The following is a 14,170-nucleotide window of genomic DNA, read 5'->3' as shown; positions in this document are numbered from 1 at the left end:
GCTTTGTAAAACTTTGCACTGGTCAACGGCCAAAAAGGTTCCGACATGAAAACAGTTGATCTTAACTAATTTTGGGGTGCTGAAATCGAAAATGATGTTCAAATTTTGAAAATGGCTCTAATTTTCAAGATATAGACATACTTTCTATATTTCTCACAGCCTGTGATACAATACTGGGAAAAGTTTGCATCATCAGTATTGCATCATCAACTGGTATATTTCATCATCTTAGAATGACCAATATGGAAAAAAGGTATCAGGGTAAGGCTAGGTTCACACTGCGTTTTTGAAATCCGTTTTTTTGCTAAAAACGGATGAAAAAAAGTATGCATTTGTGTGCATCTGTTCTTCCATTGACTTCCATTATAGAAAAAAAAAACGGACAGTGTCAGCTACGTTTTTGTGTCCGTTAAAAAAACAGATCCGTTTTTTTTTACAATGGAAATCAATGGAAAAATGGATCAAAACAAATGCTTACAAATGCTTCCGTTTTTTTTCATCAGTTTTTTGCAAAAAAATTGATGAAAAAAACGGATTGAAAAATCGCAGTTTGAACCTAGCCTCAATGGAACCCATCAATGCTTGCAGATTACTGTTGGACAGTTATCAGAGACAATCCCATGTATGAATACAAAAGACATGTGTAAATGCACCGAGTAACCATTGAATAAGGAGCTACATCCCAGAGGTCAATAAACATAATTAATTTGTAAAAATTCTTAGATATGCCTGTAAATTGTAGTTGATTTCAGATAGAACTAAGTTTCCTATGAATATATTTCAAGAGTTTATGAACAGTAAATTTGCTTTCTTAAGATTGCAGAAGTAATAAATCTGTCGGCTATTATACTTTATTCTATACAATTCACAAAACAGTAACATGAGAACTCTTCCATATCATAGAAACTAGAGCCAATTAACATTTTTCCTTGTGATATTTGAATTCAGCACATAAAAATCATTAAGAAATGGCTAATTTTATTTCGGAACCAAACAACTTTTGAGAATTTGTTGTTATCGGTGGCCGAAGAAGTTGGATGCCGCCCTAAGGATGCCTGAAAAACATGGATATAGTCATAGGCCATAGGCTGTAGCCATGTTATTCAGGACTCACATGGTCTTGGGTAATCAAATGCAGAGCGTGCTCGAGGTTCGCTCATCTCTATTCATGACAATTGTATCCAGCAGAGCTGTCCATGGTGCTGAACACAGAGCTGAAGGCGCTGGATCCAATCCTTCCAACAATTCTGGTCTTCTTTGATATGCTACATGACCACCTTCCCATTGGAAATACTTGCTCATATGTCAATACTGGAATCAGACGTACAGGGACCTGGCCAGGGAACCATTATATTTTATTATAGAAAACTTTTGTCATGTTGCAGGGTTGAGATGTGAGTGTTCATTCCCCTGCCGATCTCTAGCACGGTACTTTCCGGTTGTTTGGGATTTCCATCCAGTTGCAGGAGACAGCCCCATAAACCTATAATGGCGCCATCTTGTGCAATCTGCGGCCAGTTAAAGAGTGAAGTGCGCTATCCTGTCCACCACCTGCCTATATCCAGGGATCTGTAGGGAGTTGAACGCTCACGAAGCAAACACTTAAAGCTTTTGATAATGTGTTACATGACAGGAACACTTTAAGAACGAGCCATTGTGCCTGTGTAAACATTGAAGGGATGCTACTATACATTGTACTGATGGGGGGCCCAGAGCAGGGACCCACTAGGATATCCATATCCCAGTCCTGGAGAGCCCCTTTAAGGAATTTTTTTCCCCCACTTTTTTTCTACTGTGTTAATGTTATTGCATGTGCCGAATAAAAATTGAAACTACAATGAAACCTTTTTGATTTGCATATAATTTCAAAAATCTTTGGTGTTAATCTATTTTTAGATGATTTTTTTAATTGACTTTCTTTTCCAGATTTTTAAAGGGGTACTCAAGCATTTTTTTTTCTTTCAAATCAACTGGTGTCAGAAATTTATATAGATTTGTAATTTACTTCTATTTAAAAACCTTAAAAAAACATATCAGCTGCTGCATGTTCTGCAGGAAGTGGTGTATTCTGTATGCTCTCTTCCGCCACCTCTGTCTGTGTCAGGAACTGTCCAGAGCAGGAGAGGTTTTCTATGGAGATTTGAGCAGCTCTGGACAGTTCCTGACATGGACAGAGTTGGCAGCAGAGAGCACTATGTCAGATTGGAAAGAATACACAATTTCCTGTAGGACATACAGCAGCTGATAAGTACTGGAAGTCTTGAGAGTTTTAAATTGCAAATCTATATAACTTTCTGAGACAAGTTGATTTGAAAGAAAAAAAACACCAGAGTTCCCCTTTAAAGGATAACTCCAGTTGAAAATGTAACACCCCAATTAATCACTGTTACAATCTGGTTTCCACATTGTAACAACATCATTATTACTAAGATATTAGACCCTCCCCCAATACAAAGTGGATAGGCACAGTCACATGACAAAGAGGCTCCTCCCAACATTTGGGTCAAATACCAGATGGCAATGCCTCATGGAATCAGGGATTAATAGATTTACCTTTAGAATGATCAGACTGGGGTTTCTGTAAGCAGTGGGCAAGGTCATCCAACATAGTGATGTAATGACTGGAGTTTTCCTTTAAAGTGTACCTTTCGTTTAATTTATTTATTTTTTTTTTTTTTTGCAGAAATCAATAGTCCAGGCGATTTTAAGAAACTTTGTAATTGGGTTTTTAGCCGAAAAATGCATTTTTATCATGAGAAAGCAGTTTGAAGCTCTCCCCCGGTCTTCATTGTTCTTTATGGAGAGGGGAGGGGTGGAGGAAGATGAGGCACCAAAACAGGACAACAAAGAGTTAATTTACAGCTATTTCCCCTGGCTATCTCCTCTGAAGTCAGCACTGACCTCTCTGACCTCTGAATAGAGGCTTTCACACAGCTCCTGCTGTAATCCTTTGTTCTCTGCTCTTTGCTGCCGACTAATCTCCCTCCTTCCTCCTTCCCCCTCCCCTGTCCATAGAACAGAAAGGGCACGTCTGATACAATAAGACACAATTTCCTGATATGAGCAGTGAATGAGAGAGAGGAGGGGGGGGGGGGCTGGGGAAAGTCTTTTTGAATGCAGATAATGGCAGATTTGCCTAATAAACCCAATTACAAAGTTTCTTAAAATGGCCTGGACTATTGATTTCTGAAAAAGAAAAAAAAAAAAAAAATACGAGAGTGACATTTTAAGTTCTATTTCATACATGTCACTAATTCCTGCCACTGTATTGTGCCCATAAGAAATCAGTAATGTTTTCTTTCTCTTACCCCTTTTTGTTTCCTCTTAGGCTGTGACACAATTAGCGCTTTTTGGGGATATGTCTACTCCGCCCGACGTAACATCTCCCTCTGTAAGTACGGCTTAAATTTTTTCTTTTCAAAGGGATTCGATCCCAGTTTCTCCATAAAAAAACTAAATCGATAAAAATGCATATAAAAGTGTATCAGAAGAATGCTGGGATATTGTTACAATAAAATGTAGACTATGATGCCCTGCAAAAGTACTCACCCCTGTGAGAAGTAAACCACCAAGAGCTGCAACCTCTTTATTATAAGACACAGCGCCATACATTCTGCAGTGGCTGTGCCTGGTATTGCAGCTCAGTCCCATACACTTAAAGGGGTTATTCAGCGAAAATCTTTTTCTTTCAACTGGTTTTAAAAAGTTATATAAATTTGTAATTTACTTCTATTTAAAAATCTCAATTCTTGCCATACTTATCATCTGCTGTATGTCCTGCAGGAAAAGGTGTTTTCTTTCCAGACTGACACAGTGCTCGTTGCTGCCATCTCTGTCCGAGACAGGAACTGTCTAGAGCAGTAGGAAATTCCCATAGAAAACCTCTCCTGCTCTGGACAGTTCCTGTCTTGGACAGGGGTAGCAGCAGACTAAAAAGAAAACATTTTCTGCATGACATACAGCAGATGATAAGTATGGGAAGACTTGAGATTTTTAAATAGAAGTAAATTACAAATCTATAAAACTTTCTGAAATCAATTTTCGCTGGATAACGCCTTTAAATGAAACCAAGATGCAGTAAGCTGCAGTACCAGGAACGGCCACTACAAAATATACAGCGCTGTCACTGGTGAACAATCAGTCAGTGAAGGTGCTGGAAGTGGCAGCCACCCAGCCATCCTTCTGCCCATACAAATGTGAGGCGGTAGTCGTATGTTGAGGTGTGCAGTGCCTACCAGATGCCAGCGCATTTCATATGCATAGACAACAATATAACATCATCAAGCACTATAAGACCGCATTATAGTTTTAACTAAGATACTTAAGAAGTAGACGTCTCCTGACGGGATCTAAAACGAAGTCAGAATATTTAAATAAAGGTAATAAAATAAACAACGCAAAAGATAACATTGAATAAACTCATTTCTATACAATAAAAGTCAATGAACAATGAAAACACATTCAAACCGATTGATGTCCTCCTATTCCTAACATCTATTCGGGGAAGGTATTGCGTCCATTACAGTGAATGGGAAATAGCATAATAATAGAAACAAGATAAAAACAATGGGCCAGATCTACGAATGCAAATCTGCCCTAACCCCCCATACAAATTACATGCACCTTGGTGCCTCCTTTCACGAAGGGGGCGTGGGCTTAGGGGTAAGTGGGTGTGGCTTAAATGCCACATTGTGTGCCAAAGAGAGTTTTTATGCATTTTGCAATTATAAAAATAAAATTAGCATAAAAACTTAAAGGGGTACTAATTGAATGGTTTCAGAAAGTAATACAGATTTGTAGTTTACTTCAATGAAAAAAATCTTACATTTTTCAGTACTTATCAGTAAAAAGTGGCGTATTCTTTCCATTCTGACACAGCGCTCTCTGCTGCCACCTCTGTCCATGACAGGAACTGTCCAGAGCAGTACAGGTTTTCTATGGGGATTTGCACCTGCTCTGGACAGTTCCTGACATGGACAGAGGCAGCAGAGAGCACTGTGTCAGACTGGAAAGAATACACCACTTCCTGCAGGACGTACAGCAGCTGATAAGTACTGGAAGACTGGTGATTTGCAAATAGAAGTAAATTTCAAATCTGTATAACTGAAACCAGTTGATTTGAAAGAAATTTAAAAAATTGCCGGAGTACCCTTTGACCTCAAAACTGTAGCTATACTATCTCCAGTCTATAACCGAAAAATTGTCTTCAATAGTGCATCACATAGCAAAATAATGGCTGAGAGAGAGAAGGAGAATGCATAGAGACAAAAAAAAACATAAAACTGTATTTGGTCCTTAAAGTGATCCTGTAACTTTAAAAAAAAAAAAAAAATGACGATGACCTCAACTGGACGGACCCTACACTATATAGCTGCCTCTCCTGGGCTTCATATTCAGCATGTAGGATCCAGCCTTTCCAGCTATTTATAATTAAAGGTTACCGTCCGAACATCTACAACCGATTAAAACTTAAAGGGGTTATCCAACGCTACAAAAACATGGCCACTCTTTCCCCTCTCTTGTCTCCAGATTGGGTGGGGTTTGGAACTCAGTTCCATTGAAGTAAATGGAGCTTAATTGCAAACCACACCTGACCTGGAGACAAGAGAGGGGGAAAACTGGCCATGTTTTTGTAGTGCTGGATAACCCCTTTAAGTCTTTAGGACATATAAAAAAAATGTTTAAAGGTCACTTTAAGAAAGTATTGCTGTATGAAAAAAACACTGACACTATCCACACGTCTCTGGACTTTTGAAAGGGTGAATGCCTTTGTACTGTGTCTAAGTATATAGTATGTGATAAAACAGCGCCCCCAGAGGAAGACAGAAGCACTGCAGATTTTCTCTTGAAATCAGTCAGCTATCATAGAGTGGTTGAGTCCTCCAGGGTGACGCTTTGTAGTCGCTCTCTGATCTGGCTGGGACTTTTGCCTGGAATATTCCTTTAATGTATTTTTATATAAAATCTAAAGTATTTTCATAGGGAGGGAAATGTCATTCCTTCTCGAGATATTGTGCTCGTTCCGTCTTATTAATAATTGTATAATGAAGAGGCTTTGTAACTTTATAGTATACTGTGTTCCGGTGTGTGGCTAGTTCCAGGGTTGTTACAGTGTATTCCCAGCACATAGGAGGAAATGTTCCCTGGATTGATGCAATGTAAGAGATTAGAGCTGTGTGGAAGTAGAACTGGGTCAGGACAGATCTGTTCATTCATTGGCAGCATCCAGGCTGATACATTGTACATAGCTCCCAGCTGCAAAGTAATACAGTGTATCCAGACTAGACAATGCTCTGTGAGCTAAAAATCCTGGACTCCAGTCTGATATATTGTACATAGCTAGTCCTGCTCCCAGCTGCGAAGTAATACAGTGTATCCAGACTAGACAATGCTCTGTGAGCTGCACAGCCTGGACTCCAGTCTCATATATTGTACATAGCTAGTCCTGCTCCTAGCTGCGAAGTAATACAGTGTATCCAGACTAGAAAATGCTCTGTGAGCTAAAAATCCTGGACTCCAGTCTGATATATTGTACATAGCTAGTCCTGCTCCCAGCTGCGAAGTAATACAGTGTATCCAGACTAGACAATGCTCTGTGAGCTGCACAGCCTGGACTCCAGTCTCATATATTGTACATAGCTAGTCCTGCTCCTAGCTGCGAAGTAATACAGTGTATCCAGACTAGAAAATGCTCTGTGAGCTAAAAATCCTGGACTCCAGACTGATACATTGTACATAGCTAGTCCTGCTCCCAGCTGCAAAGTAATACAGTGTATCCAGTCTAGACAATGCTCTGTGAGCTACACAGCCTGGACTCCAGTCTGATACATTGTACATAGCTAGTCCTGCTCTCAGCTGAGAAGTGATACAATTGTATTCAGTCTACAGTTTTCATTACAATACTCTGTCAGCTGCAATTCACATTCCAAACCACTGATACTGTTAGATACTGTTAATAATGTAAAAGAGCGACAATCTGCTAGATCGGTGCTCGTTTACTGGGCCTATTACACGCCCCAATAATCGTTTAGCAAGGGCTGCAGGGACATCGATGTCCTTGCAGCCCTTGATTAAACACCATACATTACCTAAGCATGTTGCAGGTCTTCTCCTGCGCTCCTTCTGCCTCCCTGTCCCACACGCAGCAGCAGCTGACAGACCGCTCAGCCAATCATTGGCCGCAGCGGTGCTGGCCAGTAATTGGCTGAGCAGTCTGTCCGCTAAGACAGGCCGCACCGAAGCTGCTGCTGTGCGCGGGACCCGGAGGAAGAAGGAGCGCAGGAGAAGACCTTCAACATGGTTAGGTAAAGTACTGTATGGTGCTTGTGGAATCGTGTTTATCGTGTGTACACTGGGAGGAGTATATACTGTAAGCCCTTGCACCTGTGGGTTGCTGTTGCACCTTCTGTTTTTTTGCTTGTGGAATCCTCGGTCGCCCGCCGCGCATTGCTATTCTATGCAGCGATGCGCAGTTGGTGTGCGATGATTTTAGGTTTGAACCTAAATAAACAAACCAATGTACAATGTACAATGTACAAGCCACCTGCCCCTCCCCCCCCCCCCCCCTATTCTCCAGGCTCCCATATAATATGTCAGGGGGTAACTTTTAGACCCGTGTTGACATTTGTGCACTGAAAATTGCTTAATATTATTGCGCTTTTCTTGCTCTAATAAAGCATTTTGGCAGATGTGAGCCTTGGGGATACGTTAGGGCCGCAGGCAGCTGTCTGATAAACTGCGACTGTTTAGTGAGGATTGAGACGGATAATTAAATGAAATCACTGGAAAGCAGAGAAGCATCTACCAGGGGCAAATGTGCTGTGCAGGCCGAGGCGTCCCTATATACAGTATACACGACACAGCCATAACAATAAGACCTCCTGCCTAATGTTGTCTCTGACCCCTGGTGCCTATGATGTCCCCTGTGGTATCAGCAGCAGATCCTGTAACATGTGAGGTACAGACCCCATATCCCTGTGATGTTTTCGGTGGTATCAGCATCCTGTAAGGTGTGAGGTGCGGACCCCATATCCCTGTGATGTCTCCTGTGGTATCAGCATCAGATCCTGTAAGATGTGAGGTGCGGACCCCATATCCCTGTGATGTCTCCTGTGGTATCAGCATCCTGTAAGGTGTGAGGTGCGGACCCCATATCCCTGTTATGTGTCCTGTGGTATCAGCATCCAGTAAAGTGTGAGGTACAGACCCCATCTCCCTGTGATGTTTCCTGTGGTATCTGCATCCTGTAAGGTGTGAGGTGCGGACCCCATATCTCTGTGATTTCTCCTGTGGTATCAGCAGCAGATCCTGTAAGGAGTGAGGTACGGCCCCCATATTACTGTGATGTCTCCTGTGGTATCAGCATCCTGTAAGGTGTGAGGTACAGACCCCATATCCCTGTGATGTCTCCTGTGGTATCAGCAGCAGATCCTGTAAGGTGTGAGGTACAGACCCCATATCCCTGTGATGTCCCCTGTGGTATCAGCAGCAGATCCTGTAAGGTGTAAGGACCCCATATCTCTGTGATTTCTCCTGTGGTATCAGCAGCAGATCCTGTAAGGAGTGAGGTACGGCCCCCATATTACTGTGATGTCTCCTGTGGTATCAGCATCCTGTAAGGTGTGAGGTACAGACCCCATATCCCTGTGATGTCTCCTGTGGTATCAGCAGCAGATCCTGTAAGGTGTGAGGTACAGACCCCATATCCCTGTGATGTCTCCTGTGGTATCAGCAGCAGATCCTGTAAGGTGTAAGGACCCCATATCCCTGTGATGTCCCCTGTGGTATCAGCAGCAGATCCTGTAAGGTGTAAGGACCCCATATCTCTGTGATTTCTCCTGTGGTATCAGCAGCAGATCCTGTAAGGAGTGAGGTACGGCCCCCATATTACTGTGATGTCTCCTGTGGTATCAGCATCCTGTAAGGTGTGAGGTACAGACCCCATATCCCTGTGATGTCTCCTGTGGTATCAGCAGCAGATCCTGTAAGGTGTGAGGTACAGACCCCATATCCCTGTGATGTCTCCTGTGGTATCAGCATCCTGTAAGGTGTGAGGTACAGACCCCATATCCCTGTGATGTCCCCTGTGGTATCAGCAGCAGATCTTGTAAGGTGTGAGTACCCCATATCCCTGTGATGTTTCCTGTGGTATCAGTATCCTGTAAGGTGTGAGGTGCGGACCCCATATCCCTGTGATGTCCCATGTGGTATCAGCAGCAGATCCTGTAAGGTGTGAGGTGCGGCCCCCATATCCCTGTGATGTCTCCTGTGGTATCTGCAGCAGATCCTGTAAGGTGTGAGGTGCGGACCCCATATCCCTGTGATGTCTCCTGTGTTATCAGCAGCAGATCTTGTAAGGTGTGAGGTGCGGACCCCATATCCCTGTGATGTCCCCTGTGATATCAGCAGCAGATCCTGTAAGGTGTGAGGTGCGGAACCCATATCCCTGTGATGTCCCCTGTGATATCAGCAGCAGATCCTGTAAGGTGTGAGGTGCGGAACCCATATCCCGGTGATGTCTCCTGTGGTATCAGCAGCAGATCCTGTAAGGTGTGAGGTACTCCATATGTGGTGTCCCACTAGGGGTGTTACTGTTACATACACCCTTCGCAAAAGTCTGTACTTTTTGTGGTCTTATTATGATGAAAGTAGTATTAAGAAGTATTTGGCCACTAGATGTCGCTGTATTGTGTATAAGTATGTGGAAGCTGAAGGATCGCAAACGGTTATTGTGTTTGTGTGTTACCAGAATCTGTAGACCAGTAGGATTTCTGCTTTCTTCTTTCTTATCATCTCTCCTCTCTGTTCTTCTATTGCACTCTTTTAACCCAATCAGAGCGCACCCTACACGCTGTAGAGGAAGTAAGTCCCATGGGTGGGGGAGGAGCAAGAGTCTTCCATTTGGGATGGTGTGGAAGAAGGACACAGGTTAGATAGCTCTCCACAGCGGTCCTGTCTGGGCCCTGGCCCTTTGTCAGGTCCCCAAGTAGTCAGTCTTAGCCAGTACCCCGCATGGGTAGGACGCAAGACAGCACACTGTTATCAACCTTTTTACACGTACTTAAACTAAGCACTATGCAGTGTTAAAGCCTCTCAGGAGAGGACTAGTTAAAAGATAACCTCAACCCACGCCGTGGACAAGGAGAAGTCACAGAGCAGGACGGTATCCACTATAGAGCCAAAGAGCTAGGAACTGATCCGGGGGGAGCAAGCCTATGTAGTTAGCCTATAAACTCCATCTCGCAGCCAGGGTGTCAGCAGGGAACCCTCAGCATTCTGCTTAACCCAGGTAACGAGGCCTGGGACCTGTGTCACCCATTAGTACGGTTTGGCCAACACTAGTGGTGGTGTAAAGACTTAAACAGAGGTCAATACACAGGCACAGGTCTTCTTCTTCTTTTAAGTATTCTACCTCATCCTCCAACATCCCGGCAGAGCACATTACTACATGGGTTGAGACTCTCACGGCATCCTACTCTCTGCTACTCTACCTCAGCACAACTCTACCAACACAACTATCTCCTACACTGCACTTATCCTACAGATCTGGTTGTCCTATGTTCTTTATTAGAACTTTGTCAAATGTATATTAAAGATCTTCTGTATTACCTGACGCACATTTACAAGTAGTAAATGTAGTAAACAAGGTGGTCATTCATCACCACCTACACAGGATACACACCGCAACCTTGGGACACTTCCCCTTTCTGTGGGTGGCGGGCCCTACTATCCGGGAGGGTCACTACACCGCTCTGGCCACCTGTGACTATATCACCCGTGACTACACTATCCCAAGAGACCCGGTAGCAACCCAGCAGGACACTGACCACAGGGGAAAAGGGTACAACCGGCCTTACACCCTAAAAGCAGGCGTGCCATCACACCTGTGTGCCCACCAGGCACTGACAAAACCCCAAGGACCAGCTGTATCTCGGCCATCCACCACCGGAGTGGTGTCACACTACAACACCTAGAAAGTGACCGTCCGTCCCTATGATATAACACCTCCGGGGGTACTCCACACATAGACCTGTTATGTCTCCTGTGGTATCAGCAGCAGATCCTGTAAGGTGTGAAGTGCTGACCCCATATTTCTGTGGTATAAGGTGTGAGGTGCGGACACTTGTGATGTCTCCTGTGGTATCCTGTAAGGTGTGAGGTGTGGCCTCCATGGATCCTACACAGGATCGATCGGATTGAGGTCTGGGACATTTGGACCTTGATCTATTTGTCATGTTGCTCCTTCCTGAACCATGTCTGCAGTGTGGCCGGGAGATTACCCACTGTCATTAGGGAGGGACTTGGTGTGTACAATGGTTAGGTAGGAGGTAGGTGCCACAGTAATATCCACATAATGCCAGGACACACGGTTCCCAGCAGAACATTGCCCATCACATCCCATCTTCCCATAGTGCTTCCTGGTAGCATTTCTTCCCCAGGTAAGTGACACACCTGGCCGTCTACATGATGGAGATGTGATCCATCAGACCAGATACCTTCTCCAATTGCTCCAGTTCTGATGCCATATAATGAAAGATGTAAAGACATGTAAAAGTTTACGTAGGCCCAAATGGAGGTCTACTTTAAAGAGGTGGACCCAGGTTCAGGATTGGGACCCTGGGACCCTCGCTCCCTTCTGATGGTTAACTTGGATCACCTGTGAGTACTGGTTATAACATTACAATCTGGTCATATCCAGTCCTTCAGCAGTACAACAGAGCTGCCAGCAATGCTTCAGCCCTCTAAGGATTATGAGATGACTCTGTTCATTCTGTCCCAATCTATACAGCAAAGCTGACAAGTGACCTGCAGAAAACATGGGGTGTCAACTTATTATATCTCCTCTAGTGGCCAGTGTAGGAACTGCAATATTTTTGATTTTTTTTTTTTTTTAATGACTGTTCACAAGCCAATAAATGCAATTAACCTGGTGTACAGTAATCTCTGATGATTTGTTCTCTTTCATACCTGTCCTGAATGTTTGTATGCAACAATCCTATACAAGTATAGAGCATCCTGTGTCGTATTCAACATGGAGCTGTCCAGTGACCTTCAGAATTTTTGGTATAATGTATTCGGTTTGCAGAGAACGCATCCCAAGCAAAATCTAATCTTACATTATACTGTACGAACTGAAAGATTATGGTTCCTTCTCCTTAAAGGGTGTTGTCCAGCAAAAATCTTTTTATTTCAAATCAACTTCAGAAAGTTATATAGATTTGAAATTTACTTCCATTTAAAAATCTCAAGTCTTCCAGTACTTATCAGGTGCTGTATGTCTTACATTTGGTATATTCTTTCCAGTCTGACACAGTGCTATCTGATGCCACCTTTGTCCATGTCAGGAAGTGTCGAGGGTGGTAGCAAATCCCCATAGACAACCTTTCCTGCTCTGGACAGTTCTTGTCTCAGACAGAGAGGGCAGCAGAGAGCACCGTGTCAGACTGCAAAGAAAACAAGACTTCCTGCAGGACATACAGCAGCTGATAAGTACGGAAGACTAGAGATTTTTAAATAGAAGTCAATTTCAAATCTATATCACTTTCTGAAACCAGTTTATTTGAAAGAAAAAGATTTTCGCTGGAGTACCCCTTTAAGGACTTGCCTAGGACGGATAACAACTGCTCTATAAAAACATGATGTATAGTTGACTCTGCTACATATGTGGTGCTGTGAATGGTGGATAAATATTTGTAACAATTTACCGTAAATCTCCTTTAATCCGGCATCCATACAATCTGACGTCTGCCACATGATGACACAGTCTAATCCCAGCCTCCCCTATAATCACATGACGGACCTCCATGCCGGATTACAGGACGTTTGCTGCTGATTTGTTGCCTTGTATCTGACGTGTTTCTTGCCTTATGATCCTTGTAACCAAATCTTCTCCCTGTTGATTTGTCTTGTAGACCCCGGCGACTCCAGGTGATGCCTTTATGAAATACCCCACCCAGCTCCACCCAGCCATTGCTCCTATGTTCGGACCCCTTTCTTACAATCCCGTTGCTCTGCCATCAGGTGACAAAAGGCCCTTGTCTATTCGGGAAACTCTCAGTGATATGAAGTGGTGGTGGGAACAGTGGTCTTAGGTGTAGACCCGGTGGGGAGGGTCCTGGTGATAGCAGAAGTCATCGGACCATATTTACTAAGACTGGCATACACCATCTAAGGCAGGGATGGGGATCCTTCAGCCCACCAGTTGTTGCAAAACTACAATTCCCATCATGCCTGGACAGCCAAAGCGAAGCATTGGCTGTCCAGGCATGATGGGAATTGTAGTTTTGCAACAACTGGCGGGCCAATGGTTCCCCATCCCTGATCTAAGGTGATAGCTAGAGAGATTTGTGCCAAATTGTTTAAAGGGTGCATGACTTTTAAAAAATTTGACGCATTTCAGACTATTAGAAAATCAGATGCACGCTTATTTCTAACATTTTTTTTTCAGTAATTCGACCACAATCTAACATCACTGTGCACTTTTGTTGCCGCTTTTCAAATTTGACACCAATGTTTGCATTATTATTATTACTATTACTATGCACTTTATCATTTGCTTTTGAGCACAATTTATGTCATAGATTGGCATAAACAGCTTAGTAAATGTGGGCCATAGGATAGTACTATGTCATATATCTTTATATCTAGTCTGACTACTGTAGTGTGTCGCCACCATGGTCTGAGCAGGATACAGGGATACATTGATGACATCTATACGATAACTCTATTATGAAGCTCAACATACGGTATATCCATATAATCAAGTAATGGAAGTTTTCAGTAAACACTTATATTCCGCAACTTCTTGTGCAGCTCCTCTGTTATTCCTCCTGGAAATGTAGGAATAAATTGACAATTCCCCTTGTTAAGGGGGCGTGTCCCTAAATATTGTCCAATCAGTGTACTACACGTTGTCAATTTATGCATGCATTCCAGGAGGGATAACAGAGGAATAGCAGAACACAGAGAAGATACTCCAGAACTGTTATTTCTTGCAAATATTTACTGACAAAGACAGTTCAGGAGAGACGACCGTGTAGTGCTAGAGTCAGGAGACGCTAAGAAAAGCTATAGACCAAATATAGGTGTGTAACCCCAAAGATGTTGTGCCCTAGCAGAAGTATTGCGGCGAATTCACACATGCCATATTTTGTTGCAGCTGAAAATCAAG

General features: G+C 43.2%; 1 protein-coding gene across 11 annotated transcripts in view; it reads left to right on the top strand.

Annotated features, from left to right (window-relative positions):
- Nucleotides 1-14,170, top strand: part of DAB1 (DAB adaptor protein 1) — a 177,181-nt gene that overhangs the window by 145,336 nt on the left and 17,675 nt on the right. For 8 of the 11 annotated variants that reach the window (XM_069979392.1, XM_069979399.1, XM_069979395.1 and 5 more), the window contains 2 exons: nt 3,329-3,391; nt 12,912-13,020. In XM_069979392.1, the coding sequence (XP_069835493.1) occupies nt 3,329-3,391; nt 12,912-13,020 (172 nt within the window). The remainder of the gene's footprint in view (nt 1-3,328; nt 3,392-12,911; nt 13,021-14,170) is intronic. The other 3 variants (XM_069979402.1, XM_069979400.1, XM_069979398.1) reach the window with 1 other exon arrangement.

Source organism: Dendropsophus ebraccatus, chromosome 8, assembly GCF_027789765.1.
Source record: "Dendropsophus ebraccatus isolate aDenEbr1 chromosome 8, aDenEbr1.pat, whole genome shotgun sequence".
Classification (NCBI taxonomy): domain Eukaryota; kingdom Metazoa; phylum Chordata; class Amphibia; order Anura; family Hylidae; genus Dendropsophus; species Dendropsophus ebraccatus.
The sequence above is the reverse complement of the archived record's forward strand: the minus strand, read 5'-3'. Positions and strand labels throughout refer to the sequence as shown.